This window comes from Seriola dumerili, unplaced genomic scaffold (assembly GCF_002260705.1).
Source record: "Seriola dumerili isolate Sdu_G_001 unplaced genomic scaffold, Sdu_1.0 BDQW01000169.1, whole genome shotgun sequence".
NCBI classification, from domain to species: domain Eukaryota; kingdom Metazoa; phylum Chordata; class Actinopteri; order Carangiformes; family Carangidae; genus Seriola; species Seriola dumerili.
The window spans coordinates 394356-421042 of NW_019174424.1; the positions used below are offsets into that span (position 1 = coordinate 394356).

Sequence of the window (26687 nt, forward strand, 5' to 3'; positions counted from 1 at the left end):
TTTAGGAGCTTTATTCAATTCAGCTAAGAAGGGGTTCAACCTGTCAGTCTTGATAGCTGTCAGTCACTCTGTGTGCCTTGTGGATTATACTTGGGGAGATGGAAGTGACTACTTTGTTGTTGTTTTTTTTTGGGGGGGGGGGGGGGGGGGGTGGTAGAGAGAAACTGCAAGACCGGGAGCAGAGAGAAAGCTGTCACAGCAGCTCTACTGAACCTGGAATGAAATTTAGGCCATAATAGAATGTCTTTCCTTTGGCATCAGCTAGAGTCCACAGTAGCCTCTGTTGGTTTACAATAAAGCATTTGAGTACACTAAATGCCAACATTTCTCTGCGAGACTCTACAGTATTTTATTATCATACTTTTATATACATACATGTACAGAAACCAACATGATGTTTAACCCTTATTTTTTGTAATTCAATGATCTGTTCAGAGGAATTATCATAACCTCTTGTACATTAAAGACCACGATGGCTGAAGCTCATGTCAAGCAACAATCACCACCACCCGCTCCGAGTAAGAAACCACATTTGGCGGCAAAGAAAAACTTACAAATAGCACCAAGCTTATAAAGAGAAGATCATGGACAGATCAGGTTAGTTTGGTTGTGGAAATCTATGATTCTGATCATATTAATTGACTGAGTTGTCACTGCATCACTTACTAACATCAGGAATCCACATCATGTATTCCGGACACAACTTGATTCCATTTCACACAAAACTCACTTGATATTAAGAGAAACTATTTATACATAAACACTGGTAGCCTTCAATACAGTTAGAAAAACAGTAAACAGAGAAAGGGAGTTAGAGAGAGAGAGAGAGAAAAAGAAAAAGAAAGACAGAGAGACCTTCACCTTTCTGCTGAAAATTAGCATCACAAATGGCAGGATCACAGCCTGTTAATAATTCTTTTTGTTCTTAAGAGTGGGAGTGAGTGTGAGAGTCAGAGAGAGACAGAGGGAGAGAGACACTATGTCGCCTCATTCATCTGCTGTGCTACTCTCGGCTTGTTTGTTCTCCTTTCATGAAACACCTGTGAAGCTCTGGGATCCACTTGCCATGCCTGCAATTAGAGGCGTACACTCGGGGAGCCTATAACCAATCATGAGGAAATCGATTGCCAGAGAGAGAAAAGACAGACGGAAAAGTGAAGAGAAAATCTGAAAGTTCAAGCTGCACCCCTGTCGGTCCGAAGAGCAGGCGATCGAGCCTGTGTATGAATGAGATAGAGAGAGATCTTTCTTCCTGTAAGTCGTGCAGACTTGCTTGTGGATATACAGTACAGTGCTCTGTCATTTGTGCTGCCTGATCCCAAACTTTTTTTTTTTTGCAGCTCGGATTTAGTGCAGATTGAATTAGATTTCATCATGAGAGATGTGGCAAAGCTGCTTGTTATGTGTGTAAATATCAAATGGATGTAATTCTTAAAGAAAAGAGCAAGAAATCAGATCACACTGCCACAGCTGAGTCCATCTCTCTTGTTTCCTTCTCATACCCAGTCCCCCTTTCTCCCTCTGTTTGTAACAAGGGATCATGTCAGCCCATTAGACCCCTGTTGAAATATGGATGAAGAGATGAGAGAGATGAGGGCTTATAGTTCCCTTCTCAACCAGATCCTCCTCATCCCCATCTCCTCCTTCTGATCTCTGTTATCCTCACTTCCCTCTGTCAGTTCAGAGAGTGATGATGGTGTTGTTTGTGTACTACCCAGGGGTGGGGGGCCTGAAGTCTAACATGGTTCACATATCACACACATTCTCCCAAGGAATCATCTAATTAATTTCATAATGTGCTGACTCTATATGTGCATCTCCCATTAAGATGGTCTTTTCTTTCATCAGATGTTGTAAATGTAGCAGAATCGCCCAGCTCAAAGTATTACTCTGACTAGGATTATTTAATTACAATGTTTTAGCTCTGGTTTGTCCGGTCCATCTTGAGTAATATGATGAAAATTTGCTGCAGGCAGTCACCGAAAGAACACAGACTAGTAAATTAATCACAGCTTTCAAAACTGAGAGCAGAGATTACAAGACCATATGGGCAGATTTCCACACTGACTTGTGTCGCGTTATGTGGCCCCTGAGGAGGTGTGTAAGCGACAAGCTTCCCAGAAAGACTTTCTACAAGTTAGACTCGCCCAGAATTACTGCCATGGTTGTGTTGCTGTTCTGTTGTTGTGGAATGGACAAGTGAGTAATAAAAAAAGGGCTGACGTACAGATTGAAAAAGACGTTTCAGCTACATTACATGTTGAACAGATGGCAAAATTTAAGTACGGGATCCTCAGCATGGCAGGTTTGTCAGTTTGACAAGGTGAGATTAATGTTTGCCGTCTCTTAAAGAAGCAGTAGATCAACTGTTTGACTGGTCACTCGTCTGTTAGTATCTGTGCTATCAGTCTGTTTTGTGTCTTTTTTTTTTATAAATTGTGCAATATGAGTAATCATAGTGCGCAGGGAAGCCCGTGAACTTGCCTCTCTGTCCTCAAATTAGCCTCAAGAAAATCAATGTTTTTTTACTACTCACCAAAAAAAAAAAGTTTTTTCTTTCAGGTTTCTTACAATCAACAAAACACCTAATTGGGAGGCAATTTATGATAGCTTGCAGTATCAGTTATTATTTTTAACCTAACACATATCCATATAACTTCTGCTTAAACTGCTTAAAGCCACAGGGAAGTTATTTACCCCCTGAAGTGACTTTTTCCAGCCCCTGATTTGGGACACAGGCTTAAAGTCAATCTGTGAGCTCCTTGCTCCACACGCTGCGACCAAATTAGTCGAGAGCAGACCCACAGATGCATGAGGGGTGAGATGTGGTGGGAGATACATTCCAGGCCGTAATAGGATTGTCAGTCCGTTTAATAGCAAGAACTGACACATTGGAAATGCTTTTCTTGTTTGCCTTTTCTCCGAGTGCTAATAGTGCTGAAGACAACTGGTACTTCTGGAGCAAACAATGTCCAGCTCTGCTGCTCTGACATTCACTTGCTGTCCTAGTGGCAGCAAGGAGGTGGGAAGTTGGTGGAGAGATCACAGAGCAGATGGCGTCACCACATGTGACCAGTCAAGTTGCTATGAAACGCCAAAGGGGTTCGAATAGTTCTTGCATTTCGAGGCATATGATTGTCAGTAGTGTTCCTTGATGAGAACTCACAGTGTAATGGCTCACTTTTTTTTTTTTGGTTTTTGCAAATGCAAGGTTTTTACTTGTGACAAGAGATAGAATACATTACGGATGGAGAGAACGACAGATGGTGGTGGTGGTGGTGGGGGGGGGGTTGAGAGCTGGTGAGGATGGTCGCTTGTCACATCAGAGTCTGACTGGTCCCTGCAGATGTCAGCAGCATAGTCCTGTCATCACATCTCTTTTTCTTCTTCTCCCTCTTCTTACGCCTGTTTCCAATACTCTGACCCTGTGTCGAATTCAAACTAATGGCTTGTGAGTACACTGCATGTGCTGCTATCTCCTGACCCACCAAACTCTCTAGTCTTTATCTATTTCCCCTCCACTTCCCACCTTTCTATTTTTCCCTGTGCATGCCTTTTCCGCATTTTTTTGCTCGCTTTTGCACTCTTACCGACTTCCTTTTTCACCCACGACTCGCCTCTGTACGCTCAGTTTATATTGGTCTCCTTCTGTCTGTCTTTCAGTTTCCTCTTTCCCATCTCATTGAGTCATGTCGTTCTTTCTCTATCTCTCTCTATTCCTAACACACACACACACACACACACACACACAAGCACAGAAAGTAAGAAAGTATTGGCTTATATTTCCCATGGTGTCTGCAATACATTCAGCTTCACTAGCGGCAGCAATGTACTGGAGCAAGGCACCTGCTGTGCTGAGCTGATATGAGAAGAACGACAGATACACAGACGCACACAGTCACACAGGCGCGCACACACACACACACACACACACACACACACACACACACCATGAGCCTTCAAAGGCTCAAATATGGATGGAAAATGTAACCACCGTGTCTGTAAATGCAGACGCTGTGTGTAACTAGAAACTCATAAAAAAATTACAAACCACAAAGGCCTATGTTTTACATTTGCCTGCATAGAAATGTTTTTGTACAAACATCACACAAAAGACATTCAGACACACACACACACACACACACATACACACACCCACACAAACACGAGTATTGACACACACAGTTTGCGTTGTCTCGGTGGCTGGAGGCAACCCGTCTGCTCCCGTTGCCTTGGTTACAGGCCATAGGCTTGTCTTGAGAGGTGCTCCAGGTCTCTGCCTGCCATGTCAGGCTGTGTGGTTGGCAGTGTGTGTCTGTCTGTCTCTGTTTCTTTCTGTCTTTGCCGTGTGTGTGTCTGTATGTGCGTCTGTGAACTTGTGTGTAAAGGATTGCAATTATCAAATTACGCTGCGGTTTCTTGGATTGTGGAATGAGTCCACTCCGTTATGTTGCCATTTCACCATTGGCTTATTTTCTTGTCAAAAAACTTTCAAGAGGATACTGAAATTGTCTTACAGCCAGAAATGGCAAACTAAGTGGTTGTCATTTGTGAGACGAGGGGTAGGGGAGAGCATCTACACATTTAAATTGAGGCCAAAGTTATCCTTAATTCTATGTACCACAGTCGGAGCCATTTAAAACACCCAATATTTGCTGCCTTTCCCAATCTCCAATGAGACCTATATGCTTATCAGTGGAGCATGCCTTTGCCGATTTCACAGAAAAGGATCAAGAACCTCTTCACTCCTTTATGCTGACTGCCAATCTATAATGCTTAGATTAAACCAGACTGTGTGCTCCACTTTTATATTTAAATTGACAAAAAAACGCAGCCTACATGTCTCCATATTGCTGAGCACTGGCTGACATGGCATTATGTGCACTGTTTAACCCTGAACTGCAGAGTGATCAAAGAGCAGCCAGTGATGCTTACATTTATCTTTTAGGAATTTATGCTGAATACTAATCTTCCAAGTCCTTGTGTGAGAGGTGAAACTCAGATAAATTAAATTATAGAGAACACTGATGAAAGTAAATTGACTTGATTAACTTTCTTAAGTTTTATCTTGTTTTTAAAACTTGGGTAATTTGATGAAATAAAAACTTAAGTTGATAAAGGCAGAATCTAATAAAAACAGCCTTGATTAAACTTTTCATCACAACTCCACAGTTTTATCATTCTTTCATCGTATCATTCATTTGCATTACATTTACTCTAATCACAGTTTTTTTGTCTTCAGGTAGCATCCCTGTTCTAAAACAACTAATGGTTGATAGCGTGACCACTGACTGGCTATTCATTCAGTTTTAACAGCTACAGGACGTAAAGGAGTAACAAGAGAAGCCGATGTTAACCAACTTTGGACTAAGAGGAGAGTCCGTCAAGTTACTGAGAGGCTGTACTTATTGGCTGTTATTCACGTATGTGCCAGTGTAAACAATTAATACTCACACCATTGGCAAAAGTTGAAGTATATTGTATGTCACTACAGAGCTGTGATGAACTATGTAATGAAATCAAGCTAGTTTTTACCAAAACATGCTTCATCTTTATCAAATCAAGTTACAGTGTAAGAACAAGCAGCTGAATTCAGTCAGTTTTTCCATCACCTTTATTTTTGTAAATTTCCTATTAAAGTTACCTATTGAATTATACCTTCATAAAGCTGTTATTTTTTATCATGTACTGTAATTTGTGTGACTTCAACTGCTAATAGTTAAAAAGGACTTTCAGATGTGTGATGTGACAGGTGTCAGGCTGTTTGCAGTACGCCTGTCAGCTTTGATTGCTCCAGAGTGAATGAGTTCCTTAAATGGGAGTGTATTGTTTGATGGTATGGCTTTTATGGCGATCACACCCATAACACCACTTGACTTTATATTTTGCATTTCATACTGCAGCAGAGTGTCATGCCAGGCACGCTGCACCCTAGTCCTGTTTTACGGCACTACATGATACTCAGGTTATAAAGCAAGCTTCTTTTTTTTTTCTTTTGTTTTAGAGCCTGCTATTATTTTAACAGCATTGGAAAGCAAATCTGTGGTTCTTGAACATTTGAGCCACCATTCTACCCATTGCATGACACACGCTTTTCAAAAAGCCCTTATATTTTGAGGAAGGTCTTATCTTAAAGACTGCCAACATTGTTATTGAGCAAAGACGGATTTTAGTGCAGCGGAAAATATGCAAAAATATAATCCCTCAAATTTAAAACAGTGTTTTGGATGGGAGGGGCAGAAAGTGTGTATGGGAGCGAGAGCATATCCTCACAAGCAAACATTTTCTGGAGCGGGCAAAGTGAAAGTTACATTTGCTGAGACAAGCATAGCAGCACTTATAGAACATATACCACAGTTTGCTTGAGGCTTTCAAGATGGGGTTAACTTGTTGTGCTAGGTGTGTGTGTGTGTGTGTGTGTGTGTGTGTGTGTGTGTGTGTGTGTGTGTGTGTGTGTGTGTGTGTGTGTGTGTGTGTGTGTGTGTGTTTGTTTGGAAAGCTTTTGAGCAGAGGCAAAAGCTTTGTTGAGAACATTATGAATGCTCTGGCATTGCCTTCTGTCATTATTAAAAAGGTTAACTGTAAGTACTTGCACAGCTGTTTGCATATATAGTGAGGGGTGGGCAGATTTTAATTGGCCCACAAGTTTCTCAGTTGTATGTTAACAAATGACTGTACACACTATGAAAAGATGAAATCCTGTGTACATGTTACATAAAATGATAGAGATCAGGCATAGTAACAAATATTAGGGCACAAAAATGAGAGTTGGCAGACATTATGAGAGGATGGACAGAGAAGCCTCGCGGACCAACAGGAAACGAGGTCAACCAGCCAGAGGGTCGGACAGAAGAAACCCATAATGTGAGCCACCCAGACAGACACATAGATAGACTCATTGATCAATTTTCCCACAAGGTAGGAGGAAATTAAGTGGGATAAAAAGAGGGATGAGAGCAGAGGTAGGTAGGTGGGGAGATCCCTGGCAGGCTGCCATACTCCTTCAATCATGGAGAGGGACACAGAGACAGGGAGTGACAGGGAGAGAAGCAGGGGCACAGTGCAGCAGTTACAGAGTCAAAACAAAACTGTGACTGTCTGATGCCAAGGACAGTGCACAGACATCTCAGCATCAGCTTGAACACCGGTTTACCTGGACATCACTCAGTCATACTGACAGATCCTTCCTCCAGCAGCTGGGGCCTTTCTCTCTGTGTCACACTCAGCATCTGACACTGTGACACACGCCACAACTGTGGATTCTCATGAAGACAGCGAAGTTGAAAACACACCCAACTAGATGGGACAGTGGTTGTCACAAAAGCGGTGGTGGGGGAGGATGTGTGTGTTTGTGTGTGTGTGTGGGGCTGTCTGTCTGTTTTTGTGTATGTGTTGTTAAGGGCAGGAACACTGCAGTGGTTTACTGGGACTACACATAAGTGTGTGTGTGTGTGTGTGTGTGTGTGTGTGTGTGTGTGTGTGTGTGTGTGTGTAACAGTGTGTGACCTATCATGGTGTGTTCTCACGGGGAGAGGAGACAGGCACAGGCTTCAGTGCCACAGTGAGAAGCAGAATGTCATTTTGATTCACTCTGAATGAGACTGATCCTGAGGGTTTTCACAGGAACACACACACGCACACACATGCACACACACGCACATGCAGGCACTAAGGAGGGGAGCTCTGTCGAAAAGCCTCATTGTAAATTACAGAGATCTCATTCAGTCATGAGTCATCCTGTTCTTAACAAGCACACACACACACACACGCACACACACACACACACACACACACACACACACACACACACACACACAGTTGTTGATTTTGTGCATCCATTTAATGGAGTCAGTCCTACATTTTCCATGGATTACATAAATGCACCCCCCCAACCACCCACCACACACACACACACCAACACACCCACACCCACACACACACACACACACACACACACACACACACACACGTACTACTTTTACTATTTTCCAGGAGAGAAAAGAATTCTACCAAAATAGATTTTGGTTGTTAAATTATTTACACGAATAGGAAGCCAAATTTTTGTCTTGCAGTCGGCTTGTGATGGTCTCGTCTTCCGGCTCAGTCTATGTGGAGCAGTCATCATTACATGAGAAATGGATAGAGGCTGAGATTGAAAGGACTAAAAGATCAAAAGTCCAAACTTAATCGACTATCAGCCAGAACAGTGCAGTCAGTCTTGTTTCCACTGTATGTCTGTTGGATTGGAACTAACAATGTTTGTGTCATTTTACACTATGCGTTATGCTGTGCTTTTGTGGATGTTTTTATTGTCTATTTTTACATTATGGCTATATCCTATCATAATATTTTATACGTTTTTAGCAAGACATCTCAGGTACTGTACAAAAATGTCACATTCACTTTCATTTGTCATTAAGCTCTCATTAGTCAGTTGGATTATTAGCCACCACATATTTATGCCAATTACACTATGTCTGGCTTGCCAAGAAATATCGGGCATATCAGCCTGATGAGCGTAGAAATGAAATGAAGGAAAACAGGCAAAATTGGGGTGCCCAGGTTAAATATTTAGCACATTATATTAAATCTGTTTTAAGACTGCTCCTCTAAAATGTTTATATGTTGCACTCAGTGGGGAATACAGAGTTTTCATAGGGACAAAATAAATAAGAAATGCACTCAGGTAATAAATTGGTTTTTGCACCGGAGCCCTCCATTTTTACATTTTAATGATTAGAATAATTTGTTTTTTCTGAGGATGTTTTCCTACTGATTGTGTGGAAAATAAGGTCAAACCTGGGCTCCCTAGCTCCCTGCCTTTTTACTACTTGAATGCATCACAGAGGCAGATAAGTAGACAAAAAGAGAATCAGCGACACAAAGTGAAGATCCTTAAATGTTTTGTTGAGAGAGCTTGATAAAGTTGGAGAGCCCCAAACAGAAAAAAAAAAAGGATGAAAGAGGAGGCCAAGGGTCTGACCAAATCTGCATTGACGCAAAGGGACAGGCATAAAAAAAATAGGTAGAGATGTAGAGAGTAGGGAGAAGGAGAAGCTGTAAAGAGAGAGAGGAGGCCCCGTCCGCATCCTAAGAAGATTAGACAAACAGGAGCGAGGGAACAGGCAGAGACAAAAAGATGGAAGCTGATTTTAAAGGTAAATATCCCGCAGGAAAGCTTTAAAAGAACAATCAAATTAAATGCTGAAGCTAACAGCACGCCTCCATTCCTTTCTCCTCAAAGCATCCTTGGTGTCAGACTCGGTTAGCGTCCTCCCAACATGATTAGGGAGTGACATGACCAGCCATCAGCTAGCGCTCTGGAATCAGCTGTGCGTGAGTCAGCCGCCTGCTGCTTCATCCCCCTGCGGAGGGAAAGGTTTGGGGTCAGTATGACAAAGAAACTGAACTCAAACAAGTGCTGATTCACTTCACCTGTCAGCGCAGATGCTGCTAATACTGTTTTGTTTTGTTGTCTTTGATGGGTTGAAGGTGTGGAGTCCAGAGGGGTTTGAGGGGGTGGTGTTTTGCATGTAATGAAGTAGCGTGCAGGAAGTCGTGTGTTTCCACTCGAGCTGCTGCGCAAAGGTGCCGAGCTACGAAGCTGATCGCTGAGAAAGTTCAAAACATGCACTGTTCACTGGCATAGTGTCTGTCCCTAACACGCTTTCCTCCACACCATGCATGTGTGTTTATTCATTTTCTCTCTTTTCTTCTTTCTCTCAGACTGTCTGTGTCACTCCTCTCTCTGTGAGTTCATACCAGGCCTCTGTTCTTGGCTCTTGCTTTGCTAAAACACAACCTCAGGGCAGGTTCTCTAGTTGCACCACGGGAGTTCTACACACACACAGACATGCATAAGCACACACACACATGCACATCGGTTTACACACACACACACACAGGCCTGATTGATTTTTCATTGCCTGTTGAGGCATAATGTGTCCCAAAGTGTTAGCGTTTGTTTTTGCTGGGAGGGCAAAACTGTCCATCGTTTGCTCTGTCGCAACTGGGAATGAATGAAAAGCTGAGATAGAAGGAAAAGGGAGGAGAGGTGACACCTGGGAAATTGAAATGGTATTGAGGAGGAAGAGTTGCAGAAAAGAAAAAAGCACTAACCCAAGGGGCCAAGGCCCTTATTTCATAGAAGGGGGTTGTGGTTAGATAAGGAAACTAAGAGGAGAAGGCAGAGACTTAATAAAACTTTTTTTTCCACTCATCATTGTGATATTATTTCTCCCCATTTCACTGCGTTACCCCCAGAGAGCAGTGCTAAAGCGATAGCAGACACAGCGGAGAGCAGGAAGGAGAGACATACAGATTAATGGAGAGTATGATGTCTCTGTGTGTGGGTGTGCGGATGTGTGCAGGAGAGAGACAGTGAAAAAATGAATAACAAAGATGTTTGCGACCACATAATCCCTGGATGAAAGGAAATTTTGAGTGTGTGTGTGTGTGTGTGTGCGCGCGCGCGTGTGTGTGTGCGCGCGTGTGTGTGTGTGCGCGTATGTGTGTGTATTGCACAGACATCGACAGTTAAGATTTTCATAAAAGTGCACTTAAGATTTCTTCAGAAGATCCTTGAGCTGCACAAAATCACTTCAAATAACTTTAGTTTTCATTTTGTCCTTATGAATTCAGTTGAGTTCGAAATGAAGTGTGTTTGGCAGGTTCAGCGAGAGGTCACCCACTGAAAAAGAATGTCACATAACTGACAATGAACTCTCTCTGCAATATTATTATTATATCATTTCAGTGGGCAAGTCCTTTAATATTTGACAATTGCTTTAAGTATTTCATCTAATTTTTATTTTGAAAGGAATTTAGAAAAAAAATATCCATGCATGCCACTTAAAGGTTCTATACATTCATACATCCAGAAAAACCTTGTTATCAATGACATTGCTAAGGGAACCACAGTCAGGGCCCTGTTGCTCATGTGTGCTCGCTCTCCGTCAGCAGGCACACAAGCGAGCATCCTGGGCATCAGCCAAAACAGTGATGTGATGGTCAGACTGGCAAAGAAACTCAGCCCTGTGTGGCGCTTGGATAGTGCCAATATAAAGATTACCAGGAGAAAAAGGAGGAGCAGTCAGGCCATTTGGAGTTTTGACTATATCTGAGTCTCCAGCACTGGCACAGCGCTAAAATGAAGTGTGGAGATAGGCCTGCCTATACAAGACTATAATTTCACTGACTGACTAACTTGTTTCTTTGAAAATAGGATTTATAAAGTGTAATATCGTTATCAGCTGATGGTAACCTGAGTTTTCCACCAATGTTGGTCACGTTCCTGTTTGGCCAGATGAGTTTTAATAGATAAAAATTTTTTTTTTTTTTTTTTTTTTTTTGTGCTCAGAGCCAGTTGATTGTTGAAGTAAGTGGACTCTGTTTCTGACCTGATGTTAGTTAGTGTTGCATACTATCAGCGCTGTAGTGGCGCGGAAGAGCGGCACTTGGTATCGCCCATAAGCACCACATTCTTGGGATCTTCCCGCGTCCCTGGCATAGAAATCAGTCCACTGGCTGTTACAGGAAACAGAGAAAGCCCGGGAAGGTCTCATTGTTTAAATTACATTACAATCGTTCACACCTTTACATATAGTACCTTTAAACTATTTGTATTTTTAAGCAAAAATATCACAATCGTCTTCAATAGTGTCCTTTTTCCACTGACGAGATACCAGTCTTTTTTTTTATTGATGAACAAAGTGAAATCAAAAAATGCTGAACGCCTTAAGGATTTTGCATGTTTCAAACTTTATGTTTGTTGTAAAACCTTCTTCTGTTCTTTTTTTAATTTAATTCTAATCTTTTAGGATGAACAGGTTTTTTTAAATCAAACATTGTTAAATATGCGTGTTAAACAAAGGCTTAAGCTTTCATTGCCACTGTTTTGAATTTGTTAATATTTTTTCTGTGGTGCTGTACCTTTCATCATTTCAAATAAATAGGAAAGTTGTCCTGTCTCTTGGCACACTAAGGCTTTTGCATCTCTGAGCTGAGCCTGGTTTTGTGACTCATATGGTCATATAGCAGAAATATGTTGAATGGAATAAACTAATTCTAATCTTCATTTTCATTGATAAATTGCTCACTGGCAATGTTGAAGCTGTGTGACCTCTTAGCTCCCATGATGTGTATCTGCAGCTATGAATGAGTCAGTTACTTGTATGCATCGACTGATATTTATGATGTGAATCTGTCTCTTTCTATACTTATTCATAGTTTGGTTCCGAGCCAAATATTCACAATATTTTGAACATAGTGATGATTGTACACACTGTATTTTCAATGCAGTCTGAGATAGACGTTATGTTTTTTCCATTTTAAAATTCAGAATTGCTGCAAAACAAAATCCTGGGGTTGTGTTGAGACAAACCTGTCCTAAAGCTTAAAAAAATCTTCTAATATAGGCTATCCCTAAAACAATCACATTGCATATTAAAATGTCTAAAATAATTGGTAGCCTAATGATTGATAATTGACAATTATTGTAAGATTAAAACAACGATGATAGAGAAGTACTGATTAATGAACATGTGTTTTAAATTCATTATGGGGTTCACAGTGGGAACATTGTTCTGAAAATGAACACTTCATCTCCACCTGTTTAAAATCACGGCTGTATTGGAGCCGTTAAACCATCTTTCAAGTTAATTAATTCGGTACTGGGACATTATATTCATGCTAGCAGCGCTGTATCCTGTTAACACCGTCAACGCACCACCCACCCGCGATATGCGGGCGTTTAAACAAACGCATCCCCAGCTCTGACGCTAATAGACAGACAATTAACTGCTGTCTCCACGAGGCCCTGGTTAGTACCAGAATTTAGAGGACATAAATGACACTGTGAAACATTCTGCGTTCAATTATAATTTGTGCAGTAAATATAAAGACCGCGAGGTAAATAGCTATTTATCTGTGAGTGAGTTTAAAGGTATTTTACAGTGTAGTCCGTCCATTTTAGCCGCGTCTTTACTGTAACGTTAGCTTGAATGTAAACCAGTACCCCGACGACACTACGACAGGCAGCTGTTCGTAAACAATTGTTATAAGTAACACAGTTCAAGTTTAAGTACTGCGTCATGCACCGTCACGTTTTAAAATATGCCTTTTTGTATTTCCAGAGTGAAAGGATGGGGAAACCGAAGACAAGTGAAGCTGAGGGAGAAACGCAGGTGATAGGAGCGGTGACAGAAACATCTCCACTCCTCAATTGATTCAAGATTTATAGAAGATAAAGGAGGAAAAGAGACAGAAACTGATTCAGTGCCGACACAGGAGCCAGGTGATGGAGAGACTTGTTGAGACTGAAAAGTTTAACTAAAGTAATTAAAAAGAAAGATTGGAACCTGCCATGGAATGACTGTCAGATTCTCTTTTTAAATGGTTGTATACATAATTTCAAAACGCTACAGTAAAATTGACAGATAAGTACATAAAATTAGATTTCCTCTCTATAAGTTCAATTGCTTTTGGTTAACAGTCAGTTTTGATTCAGTATTATTCCAAAAATTAATATAGTATAAGCCAAACAGATTGTGTTTGATTAAAGCCAGACATGTCCATCAACCCATTTGTCCAGCCCTCAGTTAAGGTAGTGTGTACCCACTGCATCCCTGTTTGAAACATATACAGTATGTGTATGGCTATGTATTTCTCCTCAGCTGAATTGCTCCTTAACCCCAATCCTGTTTATACGTGGTTCGAGAGGATTAGCATCATGGTGATCCTGCTCAACTGTGTGACACTGGGCATGTACCAGCCCTGTGAGAACATCGACTGTACCTCGGACCGCTGCCAGATACTGCAGGTAAGGCAACCCTGTGTGTGTGTGTGTGTACGTGCGTGCGTGCGTGTGTGCAGCAACAACATGTCAGTGTGCTGATGAAGAGATAGGACAAAACGATCAATTATTTGACACAAACTCAGCACGGCTCACCACTCTTCTTGTCACTGCTCCTCAAACTGTGATGCAGGCACACTGCAGCTAGAATATTTCCCTCCTGGAAGGTTTATATTTTCTCCTGCTCTCTGAATGCGGAATTGGGACTTAGTTTGTTTTAATATAGTCTTGTGCAGCCGCATGTGATTTTCCCACTTCATGATGAGAATACACTTGACAAGTGCCAGCAGTTGAAAACCGTGGTCGTGGATGGCCACCAATGCTACAGCCAAAAAAGCTTCACCCACAGGCTTTTATTCTAATTTTGCTGCAATTTGTTATTTAAATCGCTGTCTTGGCTATTTCTTCATGACGTGTTAGATCTGTGTAGGAATGTCAAAACTGGTTTACCATTTCATTGTTCCTTTACCACATCTCTCCCCAGACACTTACCTCTATACTGTATCTGCACAGCTGGCCCCATGAGACTACTCTAATGTGATTATTCTCTAAATTATCAAGGCTTTCACATAACAGGAAACAGTGCACCTCATTCTCAAGGTGACTTGTCATGAAGCAAAGTCTTTGTAGATTCATGTTTTCATCTGCTTGTTTTATCATTACTTGTGGATTTGATTGATCCTGTAACAGGTCATCAGTGATAAAAGGTGTTAGTAACAAGTTGAGCTCTCTTCTTCTAATCTATACCTTTTATGTTAGAGTAGATATTATTGTGTTGTATTTTTTTGCCAAATTGCTAATGTTTTCCTTTTGTTTCTGTTTGTAAGCCGTGTTGGGCTGATGTGGGTTATGTGTTGCTGACTGGGTGATTTGCCAACTGGCTGAGGACACGGTGTGTACCTCTGGGATTGTAATTGCTTTTCATTGAAGTAAATTTGGCAGGCTCCATTCCAGGTGTGACAAGAACGACCTAATTCTGCCTCACATGCTTTTTGTTGGCAATTTCTAATGTCCATTGACATTGAAAATCCGTCTGCAGTTACCTGCATGAGAAGTTTCTTTGGCCAGTTTTTCTCATATGCTGTTGCTGTGTAAACTGATTGTACTGCCATATCTCACTTTCCTACAGCACATTAGGACGGATTATAATATCAAATAAAGCCCCCCAGAGCAAACTATGATAGGTTTATTTATCTCAGATTTTCTCTTTATTGTGCAGATATTTCAAATATGCATTCACTACTGTTTTAAAACTGTGCAACATTGTCTTTCTGCCTCACTGTCTACCTCATCCGACCTTCCTTTCCAGCACCATCTTCCTGCTCCCTATGTTCCCATTCTCCAGTCCTACACACTCGCTCTCTCTCCCTTCCTCCACCCTTTGTCTCTCTAACAAGCACATTGTCTCCCCAGGTAGTGTGAGGGGTCCTGTTCTGGTGGTTGCTAATGGTAACAGGAGGGATTTTGCTGACAGGGCTTAGATAGTTAGAGTGGCCCTCACATGCCTCTCTGGCCCTCTTTGAAATACAGTATCCCCACCTCACTTCCTGGAGGAAAGAGACGGAGTAATAACCGCAAACAATGTATACATCACCAAAGAATCAGTTCAGATGGCTGTTAAGGAACCTTGCAGGAGTTAAATTGGGATTTAGAGCCCTGGACCTCAGGGATTGAAAGCCTCAGTTAGGGTAAGGGGGCAGGGAACTTGGGTCCATGTGGTATACCATGATGTGCTACACCTTCGTCAATAATTTAAAATACAATCAAACTTATACTTACAGCCAGAAGCTGCGGTTCAGGATGGAAATTGTACCTAAGGAAGTGGAGGTCCTCTCTAGTCGGCCCCGATTTAACTCCTGTCTGTATTTGCATACTCATTTCTCGCAAATGGAAAGTTGTTATTCTACCTGAAGTCGAATCGGGTGGGACAGGACTTATTATACCTTTTTAAATCAGGACCTGTTCAAGCTTCTTAATCGAGCTTCAAATTTTCAGAAAACTCACTGACACTTTGTAGAAAGACTGTGTCAAGTATGCCTTTTCCTGTCCTATTTGTCTTTCAGTGTGAAATGAATATTTGTCCTCATGGTGCCACTCATTCTACAGGTAGAGGAAGAGACACATGCATTATTTTATTTTAAACGGTTCCATTACAATCCTGATGACCTACTTACCACGTCCTCTCCTCCTGCCAAATAAGCGGCACAGTGACAGCATATGAAGTAGTTTCCACCCCAACTCCTATTTCAAATCATGAAAGGGCCCATCACAAGACAGCCTCAACCTCTTTACAAATCATGTTGACGATGAAACCTGATAGGCTGACTGAAGAGCAAGCTGGCGGTGGTGACAAATAACAATGATGAATTCATTCCCCTTTCACTCAGCGCAGAGCGCAACAGGAATCCGACTGGTGCAGCCAATGTCGGATTACATGTGAAGCGTGCAGCCTGCATTATTTATCAAAACATCATTTAAACAGCATGTGAGACTGATCTTCTCATCGTTTCCCATTGCCTGCTGCCAGCTCTGTATGCGGGCTGTGTGTGAGCTGATGCTTGTGTTAGGTTTTGCGTGTGTGTGTGTCTGTGTGAGTGAATGAGCAGGGATGGAGCACACATGTCTGCTTCTAATGCATTACAACACAGAGTCATGCCCACATCTATACACACACACACTAACATAAGAGCAAAAACACAAAGCACAGTTTTATACATTTACAGTCTTTTCACACACACACACACACACAAGTGCACAGATTTGGCCTCTGCTGCTAGAGATTTGATCCCTATAAATAACAAACAGTATGGACCACCCATCTCTTGACTCTTGCCATTTCTGTCCTGAAGAAAAATAAGTGCTACTTCCACAAAATTTCACACCCCATTGATCTCATTGAATGTGGTCTATAAATGAAAACAGTATCCTATAATTGTTCATCAGTGCTCTTCTCCAGTTGGCGTTTATTACTCCTGGTCGCCCAAATGCACCACATATCAGTGTTTTCTAGCCTGCTGTGGGTTACTGTTGAGTCTCTAGTTTGACATTTAACTTTAGCTTGAAACCTGAAAAAAGGTAATAACCTTAAAACACTTGTGGATAATGTTTTTCCCATTGCAGCATATGATTTGTTGAGTGCACTAACTCTATTCTCAGTGCATACTTACTGTATTTTACCAGCCTAGAGCGGCGTTCAGCTGGAGAGTCCTTGTGATCTTTGAAAATCTTATTTTTATCTGTGAATTGGGTTGCTTGAACCTGTCTGTTATATTTCAATACATTAACATGTTTGCCTTATATTTTATTGTTGCCTTGAGACTTTAACTGGGTTTAAACTTCCACCACATCTATAGATGTTTGAAAACTAATTTAGATGGGTGAACATCCTTGCATTTAAGGTCATTTTTCATATTTGTTCCACAAATTGACGATTTATAAAGCTTTGAGATTTAACAGTATACAGTATATAGCACTGTGTGCACTGCTGGTTGGGGATGGATGCCAGTTTTGGAGCAAACAAAAATCCTTGTCATCATCAAAAAGCCAAATTATGACCAATTACTTATTAACAGCAGCAATGGCTTCATTTAAATTTCCAGGCCTTGGAAATCTCTGTGTCAAGAGGTAGCAGATTGAGTTATATGTGGTAGGAATATGTAACAAGGCAGCAAACACAGTCATACAGCCTAGGGCATATCACTGGGAAAGAGTTTTGTTCCGAAAATACAATGGGAGGTTTAGCTAGTGATCTGAACATAATAACGCAAGCAGGACATGGCAGAGATTTGGGCTTATATGTCTCTCTCTCCATTTATCTCTCACTGTCTCGTCTCTCTCCATCTTTTGTTTTCTCGGAGGTTTGACCTGGATCTCTCTTACTTTCTTTTCTCCTGTTCACGTCTTACTTCCCCTCTGATTCAAGTAAAGCATTGTGGGTTGGTTCACATGGAGCACCATGTATGTTGTGTGGTGTTAAATTAGCAAAGTTACATGTACGCAGTGAACACTGTGTTGTTTTAAAGCTACTCATATCACTGTTCACAGCAAACCTGACGAGTCGGGATGAGTCTGGTGTTGAGTGTTAACTTGCCACATTTAAAAAGTTGAAAACTTGCCTTTGAAATATGGAAAATAGGTCATGGATTGTTTTGAGGTGTAGATACACGTTTTTATAATACATTCATGGTCGGAATCAAAAAGTAGCTTCAGACTCCAGACACGTGTTCTTCAGGCCACATGTGCCATTTTGTTTTGCTGTTTCTCATTGTGTGTGTACTGTGGTGCCTTCAAATAAAATATTTGAAGGCACCACAGTAACAACGAAAGAGTGTTTCTTTTTTTTTTTTTTATCATGGCAACTTGTCCTCACCAGAGATGACAAGTGCTCTTTGTTCACAAAGAAACTGATTTGGAAGAAAAATGAAGATGGAGAGCTCTGACAACATCTTTAACCTACTAATATCATGAACATGCGAGATAGAGCAGATGTCTGGCTCAAGTCTTTCAAGCAGAATATATAAAATGCATCTTCTACCTTCTTTAACTCACTTTCTTCCAACTTCACCTCTCTCTGTCTTCCTGTAGGCCTTTGATGCATTCATCTACATCTTCTTTGCATTGGAGATGGTGGTAAAGATGGTGGCTCTTGGGATCTTTGGCCGACGCTGTTACCTGGGAGACACCTGGAACAGGCTGGACTTCTTCATCGTCATGGCTGGGTAAGCAACTTTTATCAGTGTCGGTATTAATCTTACATCTGGTTGACAAGTGTCTATGTCACGTGGTTTAGGGAAGATTCTTTAAATCCAAGCATAAAATAACTCAGCATCTTTATGTTGTCATAAACATCAAGACAATGACAATAAATGAAATTAAAGTTCATGACTGAATTAGTTCACTTTTACTTAAAATCTGAATTCTGTAATATAATGTCTATATTGAGGGTTTAGTAATTATGAAACTTGTCTATAATGACAAGATTTTGTTTCCCTGGTCTGATTGTAGCAATCTGACACTCTTCTGCTTACAGTATATCTATAACTATTTGTGCATTGGTTTTTCTCAGCTCTAAGAAGATTAATAACACTGTCAAGTGCTGTTAAGTGCAGCATGATTTTCATTCATTCCAGACATTTTAATATTTTCTTTTGGCGAGTCTGGGTCGTGCTGATGATGCAGGATGACAGGTCACCAAAACTCTCCAATGTATGAGTAACCTGTCAGTCCATGTGACTTGTTTACAACATGTTTCATGTTTGTAGTAGATGAGTGTGAACACTAAACAGACTAGAGGTAAAACGCTGGGGGAAGTTAACTACAGATGTGAATAACACATTGTCATTCACTTCCATTCTTCATCCACTAATTTGTATGTCAGTAAAGTTCATATAGTACAAATCCTTTGCTGTTCATACGGTTGTTTATTAAATAAAAGTAATTCAGGAAGCTATGTTACGATAATTGTGAATCTTTGCCAAAATTATAAATTTGCTCAATAAATACTTAGAGGCAAATTTTGCATATTTTGCTAAAGTGGAACTGCTTTCAAAACTGGGTGTCTGTGCCTGTGTGGCCTTTGTGCAAAGGTCAAACCTTGAAGATGTGAAGATGAAAATATGCTATAATTTCTAGAGTCCCTTCGCACTAATAAACAGCAGAATATTGCTGAACACTCAAATCCAGGGAGTAGATGGCACAAATGCTGGTTTGGTGCTTTGGATTTGCACCTATGATATGATTGGAAGTAGGTAGGCATACAGGGGAAAAAAAGAAAGAAATGAAGGAACAAAAGACGGAAACAGGAAATTCAAAAGCAAGTTTGTTTTTGAGACACCCACTACTTAAAACATTTGTCCCAACACATGCCCACAAAAGCTTACACATCTACGGTCATATGTTTTGTTGTGTAAGTTGATCTTGTTCCTGCAAAGTGTCCGTCACATGTGCTGTTACTGTGGAAAACACATACACACACACAAACACACACTAGATGGATGCATGTGCACAAAACAAAAGCAAACACACCTGCTTGAACACCTGCTGCGAACAAAGTGAAATGAGAGGCTCAGACGTGGGTGATAAAGTGCGTGCTTGCGTGCGTGCGTGCGTGCGTGCGTGCGTGCGTGCGTGCGAGAGAGATGGATAGGGAGAGTGGCTGGCATAATAGCAGACAAGAAAGGTAGAGCAACAGACTTACCAGAGTCAGTGGTGGGACATTTGTCTTCATTTGAGCTGAAGCAGTTTATACCCTGTGGGTGCTCATAGTTTGTGTGTGTGAGTGTGTTTGTGGCACAGAGTAACACAGAGATTACAGTCTGTCAGCTTATGCATTTAGAGTTTGTTTAATCTGTGTATACGCGCGTCTGTGTTTGTATATGCATTTGTGTGAACGCCTCGGTCTTCGTTTTTCTCCCTGCAGCATCCATTAGATTAGCGTCGAGGCTAATTGCCGAGGGCAGTGCCAGCCTTGCCAGGCCAAATCACAGCCGACAGTCTGCTATAAGCTCCATGTCTCTTACCCATGGGCACCACCTTGCTCTCTCACCCTCCTCCTCCCTCCCTCTCTATTTCTTTCTTTTTTCACATGCTCGAATGAGCAGGCTGTGAAGGGGGCTTCATTCCTCTGCTCCATAACCCTGCCACACATAAAGTGCCTCCTGGAGTCTGTTTTACTTTATATGCTGTATATTTTAGCCTAATTCACTGGAACTGAGGCTTATCTTCCTTGCCTTTCTGGTATCTGCAGCAGTAACTGAAAAAAGGCAGTATGTCCCCTTGTGTGTGTCCACTGTGCCTCTTGATCCAGGGATGAAGCATGACCATTTCATTACAGAAAGCCATTCCTGGCTTTCATATTTATTGTAATGTATGCCTAAGATAAGTTGAAAAATGTACCAGGTCAAAAAAAAATGATAAAAGACTTAAAAGAATAAAAGACTGAGAAAGACTGACGTTTGTATATCGCTAGCATAATAAGGAGTTGTATCTCGACTCAACCTGGTTGACACACCTGGAACATCTTTTCAGATATACTGTATATGCAAAGAAAGAGCTGATTAAAGTTTGTTGACCTGCCCTTCTAGTCTTTAGTAGCTTAGCTGTAATACATAATTAAATGGGACTGAACAAGACAGCACTGCAGCTCTGGTTCGTGAGTTTCCACAGATCCTCTCGGTTGAGCATGTTTCTTTCTTCTTCTTTTTTAACTAAACGATAAGACTGATGTTTTTTAGGTGAATGATGTAGAAAACTTAATTCATGACACAGAACTTTAATGTAAACTTTTTTGAATGCGCATTTTTTATTTGACAGTTAAGTCACAAGAAATTTTACATTCAAGACTCTCAAGGTGCCTCTGAACTCTTCTCACTAGGTCCACCCTGGGTTTCCCCTTTAGCTTTGAATTTCATATTGATATAAACACACACACACACACACACACACACACACACACACACACACACACACACACACCAGTCACATGAAAGCATGAATGAGATGAAGGTGTCACAAGCAAAAAGGGAATGTGAAAAATAGAGAACAATCATAAAAAGGATGCTTGCGGCAGTCCACTAATTACCCTCCCAAACACAGCGTCCTGATTGATGTGTACAGGAAGAGTCACTTGTATAGAGCGCACACATGCATACGCACAGTGCGTGCACAGACACTCACAAAGACACACATGTCCAAAGACCCACACACATATGCAGGCACATCTGTGGTCTTGTGTTCTCTCTTTCACTTAATTCGCTGCTGTGTCTGTCCTGATGCAAATGAAACAGTACCTGTGCTGTATCCGTAACTGTTACTGCTTTTGTAGGTGTTCTCTATCAAACAGCTTATCACTCACCCTCAAACCTAATCAAGCAACATCAAAAAACAAATCAAGTTTGTGCCCTTAAGCTCACTAAGAGGGAAACATGTATATTTTAATTGTTTTTAATTAGAGCTAGCACAGATGCTTTTATGTTTGAGACAGTTTGTAATAACACCACTATGCCCTGCCGGAAAAAAGCCTGGCCCCAAAACAGCTGTTATGCTCTTTTCTATACTGTGACATTTTCATCAAGCTGCCGTGTGGCATTTCTGCACTTTCGACTACACTGGGAATAGAGAATTGGTCTGTGACGGGCCTATACGTCCTCGCCAAGATGCACTCTTTCAAGTGTGCGACTCCTGAGCTTTACAGTAAGAACAATAGAATTGGGCTGTTTCCACAAATCGGAGAGGAGCAAGCATTTCACCTAAAAGTGCGATCTAGCACCCTCACGTGCCTATAAATGTATCATGGTTTTAAATATTTCACTACTCTATGAATAAATTGTTAGTGGTTAGAGCATGACAGCTGTACAGCAGTTCAAACCCTTGTTAGAACAAGTAATCTCACTCAAGTGTGAGCCGGGCGCTACTCTGTTGATGACTTTGTGCTGTGGTGAAGGGCAAATGGAGAGAGCTTCCCCTGTGGGATCAATAAAGTATCACATTATTGTAAATAGTGATTCATAAGTCTATCCGTGTGAGAGACTGAACTTGGCTTGTTTTGTCAAAGCCAGTGGCGGTGCTCTGGGTGTTATTAGCTTGTGGTGCTGCTGATGCTGCTGTCGGTGTCGTGCTGTCCCGACACTGTTGTAGCCCAGGGCACATCAATTTTGTGCACAGACTTAACACAAACTCACTTAACTGCTATTACATAATGTAGACCATTTGCACACATAAACATGCACACAGTAGCATTTATGCTCTCATTTATTACACATATACTGTAACGCTCATTCACTCACTTGAACTTTCTCTGTGTCGACGATCACGGCCATACGCCGTAAGCGTGGCACATTCAAACATACACACACTGCTTTCATACACATACACACACACACGCACGGCAAAACGTGGCCATTCTCCTGTGAAAGTGGTTTGGGTTTGGGGGCACAAACAGCTTAGCCATGCTGTGGAAATGACTTGCTAACAGATGCCAGGCTCTGACTGAGCCACAACATCCTGGAGGCAACACTTAGAATAGAATGAATCCCTCTTTTTTCCCCTCTCTCTTTCTCTTCCTCGCCTCTTTTTCATGTTATTCTTCGCTTTTGATGCTTTGTCACTTTATCCCCCCACCACTTTACACCCTGTGCAGTGCGTTTTCTGTACTGTTGAGGCTCACACAGCTCCGGGAGGGGACAGGTGAGACGAGATCAAAAAATGACCACTGCTGTTGAATCATGAGCAGGGGTCTCTCGTCCAGCTGGAGCCCTGGTAATCCTTTTTTTGTTATATTTTGAACAGGTAGCGCACCCAGCTTACTACAGAAAGGTTAAATTGTGTTTTCTTTCTCTCTGCTTTTCTCCTTCTCTCCTTCTCTCTCTGTCTGTTTGCCCAGGATGGTAGAGTACTCACTGGACCTGCAGAATATTAACCTGTCGGCCATTCGGACGGTTCGGGTCCTCCGGCCTCTCAAAGCCATCAACAGAGTGCCAAGTGAGAACACTTAAAATTTTCATGTGTGTGTCTGTTAGTGCAAATCACATTTGTAAATATGCTCTCATGTGACTACGTAGCCTATTTTCTGTCTGTTTGTGCCTATGTGCTTCTGTCAGATCACATAATGCATCTACATGAAAATTCATGTAGATGTATTACATTGCTGGCTTTTTTGTGCATCCGCATGCCACCTGTTCCCCACGGGGATCATTAAACATTCATCTTATGCTTAATCACACAGCCCATTCAGGCCCTGAGTCACAGCTTTATCAGATTTACAAACCATCCATTAATGCTGCTTCACTGATCAGTCCGTGACCATAACCCCATCCCTTTCATCTAAAACTCAGTTCTTGGCCAAACTTTTTAACTTTTATCGATTTCTTTTGTCCGGCTTCCCGATCAGGCAGCTTTTAATCATTGTAAGCACCAATTAGCCTGCCAGAGCTAGGTTCAGTCTGGTCTTGTTTCTTGGTTTTAGCACTTAGTGGTTAGCCAAGCATTAGCAGCTAATGCTAATGAAGTTTCAGATATGTAGTTAGAAACCCTTTTTTGTTTTGTTAATGAATTTGGTCAAAAGTACGTGCTTTGTGATTGTGAAAAAGGTGAACCTTTTTATCTTTGTCTTAGATGTACTTCAAGTGACAAATAACACATTCTTTGTCCTTTTCAAATTAAAGTGGATAAACAAGACAGTAGGATTCTGTCCTTATCAAATGACCCACAGTTCCTCCCTCCTGCAGAAAATCTTGGATAAACAAAGCATGTAAACGTAGAAACTTTCCCTGAGTATCTTAAACTCGCTGCGAGAGACTGTCTCTTCCACTTTTAAATAACCATGAAATGAGTCTGCAGCAGATGGAGCTGATTTCATAAAAGCCCTGTTGCCTGATTCACTTTGGACCTTGGGGACAGATACCATAGGAGAAAGAAACTTACTAGTGACTTTGTACAGTAAATTTCAAGTTTTTTAAAGATATAAGGGTATCATACTTTGGATTGTCGATAGATATCTTTGTGTCTGCATGTGAGATACATGATCTGTTGATCAGGTGACTGCAGGTGTGTACTATTATATACAGCACTTTTCTGTCCACAAGCTTAGCTTCATTTGCGTTATCTCTACAAGCCAACATGTAAAACGTTTCTATATCATCATTTCACCTTATTATGCTACCTTGTTTAGCTCATATATCCCCTCGTTTGTTTCCCTGCTTTCAATACCTCCCTCTAAAACCCCTCTCTGTTTTTTTATACAGATTACTGAGAACAGAAACTTCCACTGAAATATAAAATGATAGCTTTTCCTCTACCTTGAGCAACTTCTGCTCACCACCTGAGTGTCCAATCATGGAAGATTCTTCATATTAAGTGTAATTACCTGAAAAAAGTATCCTGCCTCAATTGCTTTCAATTTTCCACACATTTTGGACAAGGACAAGTTACGTTTCAGGTGAAGACATCATCAAGGAATCCACTCAGCCCAATATTTCAGTCAGTCACAGCAGCAGCACTCAGAAAATATGGATGTTAACTGCATTACTCTTCAAGTAGTGTGATTAGAAGATATTGTGTGCAGCAGAGTGTGTATGTGTTTCAGGGACAAGTGCACAGATTGTAAACAAATCTGCTTCTCTGGAGGTGATTATGCATCACAGTGCAAGTCTCCAGATACATGGGTTTCTTATATATGCATTTCATATGCATGCATATACATATATATATATATGCAAGATGTGTGCGCATGAGCCTACTCTTAGTTCCTCTCTTTTATATTTGTTCATACTGTAGTTGTGTATGTGTGTGTGTGTGTAATTTGTGCATATTGCCGTTGTTTATGTTGTTATCAGTCAACTGCATGTAATTACTGTATGGTGGCCTGATTATGTCCCCTATCCGTGACCCCATTAGAGGTGAGGAAGCATGGGGAGAAAGCTATTAGTTCCTTGTTCTGTTGGATCACCACGATACACAGGGAGCACAAGCACATCCTGACCCCTCACACATCTCAATTTGTTACCCTCTGACAAAATGGCAGATAATACCCCTATGCTAGGTGTGTCTGCGTGTGTGTGTGTGTGTGTGTGTGTGTGTGTGTGTGTGTGTGTGTGTGTGTGTGTGTGTGTGCGCGTGCGCTGCTGTGTTAGACTTTTTGGTGAAATTGGTGTGAGACAGAGGAAATGCTAGACAGAATAGGGGTGGGAAAGATGAATAAACACTATAGAAACTTAAACGAGAAAAAGGAGAGAAGAAAAGACGAGAGGATTCTGCTGGTCTTTGGTGAATAGCACAGGCAGGTAGCTGTAAATGTGTTTCCACTGTGGCGCAAGGGGAGGCATCCATCTTTATCTGGGACCAGCAGGAGCTGGCAAACTGGTATAGTCACCAGGAGGGGAGAGAGATGGAGGCAGGTAGAGAAGGAGAGAGAGAAGGAAAAAGAAAGAGGCAAAGAAGAAAAAGACTGTGTGATACCATATTGTTTCTTTTCTCTGTAGTTTGTGTCATTTCTTTGTCTGTGAATATTTTCTTTCTTTCTTTCTTTCTTTCTTTCTTTCTTTTTTGGCACTCCCTATTTTTCTGCACACCCTCGGGCCCTGTCTCATCCTCGTTCTACCCCCGTCTCTCCCTCCATCCATCTCCCTCTCTTCACCCAATTAGGCCTAATGGAACGGTGGCCTAATGACAAGAACCCTGGGGAACAAACACATTTAGACTCGCCTCCAGTCGCCACCGGAGACGCATATTCACCAGCAAACGCGACTGCTTCCCATTTAATATCAGTTGACAAGACGGATTAGCCAGAGGGAGAAGTGTGCACACTCACCTCAAGAAAAAGTATTTCCTCTGCGGTCTTGAGATAATAGTTCCATAAACCCCCAAATTTAAATTTTATTGTTTTTTTGTTTTTTTTTTACTTTTTAATGCAAGAAAGATAAGATCCACACATTCATGTTCTAGTAATTTGTCATTCACAGTCTGTTTCTCTACAAAGATCTTTGCCTAATTCAGGACTGAACTTCAAATCTATAAAAAACATAATAAAAAAAGTTTGGCCAAAGGTGCCGACTGCACTCGGACCACAAACGACAAGTAAACTATTCACCATCAGCTAGTTCCACACATGCAGAGACACACTGCATGAATAAATGGACCTCTAAACATGAGCACAAACTCTCAAAAGGGACTGATAGCATCGATCACCACTTAGGACACAGGAGAATTTTCTTTAATGCGGTTTAATATTTTTGTTTTTTACTGCCAGCAAATATTGTCTACATGTGGGAACATCATCCTCATTGCTCTCTCCCGCTCACTCTCTTCCTCTCCTGTCTCTGTCAGCCTCTCTCTTGTCATT

The 26687-nt window shown here is 41.3% G+C and overlaps 1 protein-coding gene across 1 annotated transcript in view; it reads left to right on the plus strand.

The window, feature by feature from the left end:
* The window catches only part of LOC111226995 (voltage-dependent T-type calcium channel subunit alpha-1I-like), a 100444-nt gene that overhangs the window by 17914 nt on the left and 55843 nt on the right, over positions 1–26687 (plus strand). The window contains exons 2-4 of the mRNA XM_022752332.1: positions 13708–13819; positions 18437–18570; positions 23232–23329. Of these exons, the coding sequence (XP_022608053.1) occupies positions 13708–13819; positions 18437–18570; positions 23232–23329 (344 nt within the window). The remainder of the gene's footprint in view (positions 1–13707; positions 13820–18436; positions 18571–23231; positions 23330–26687) is intronic.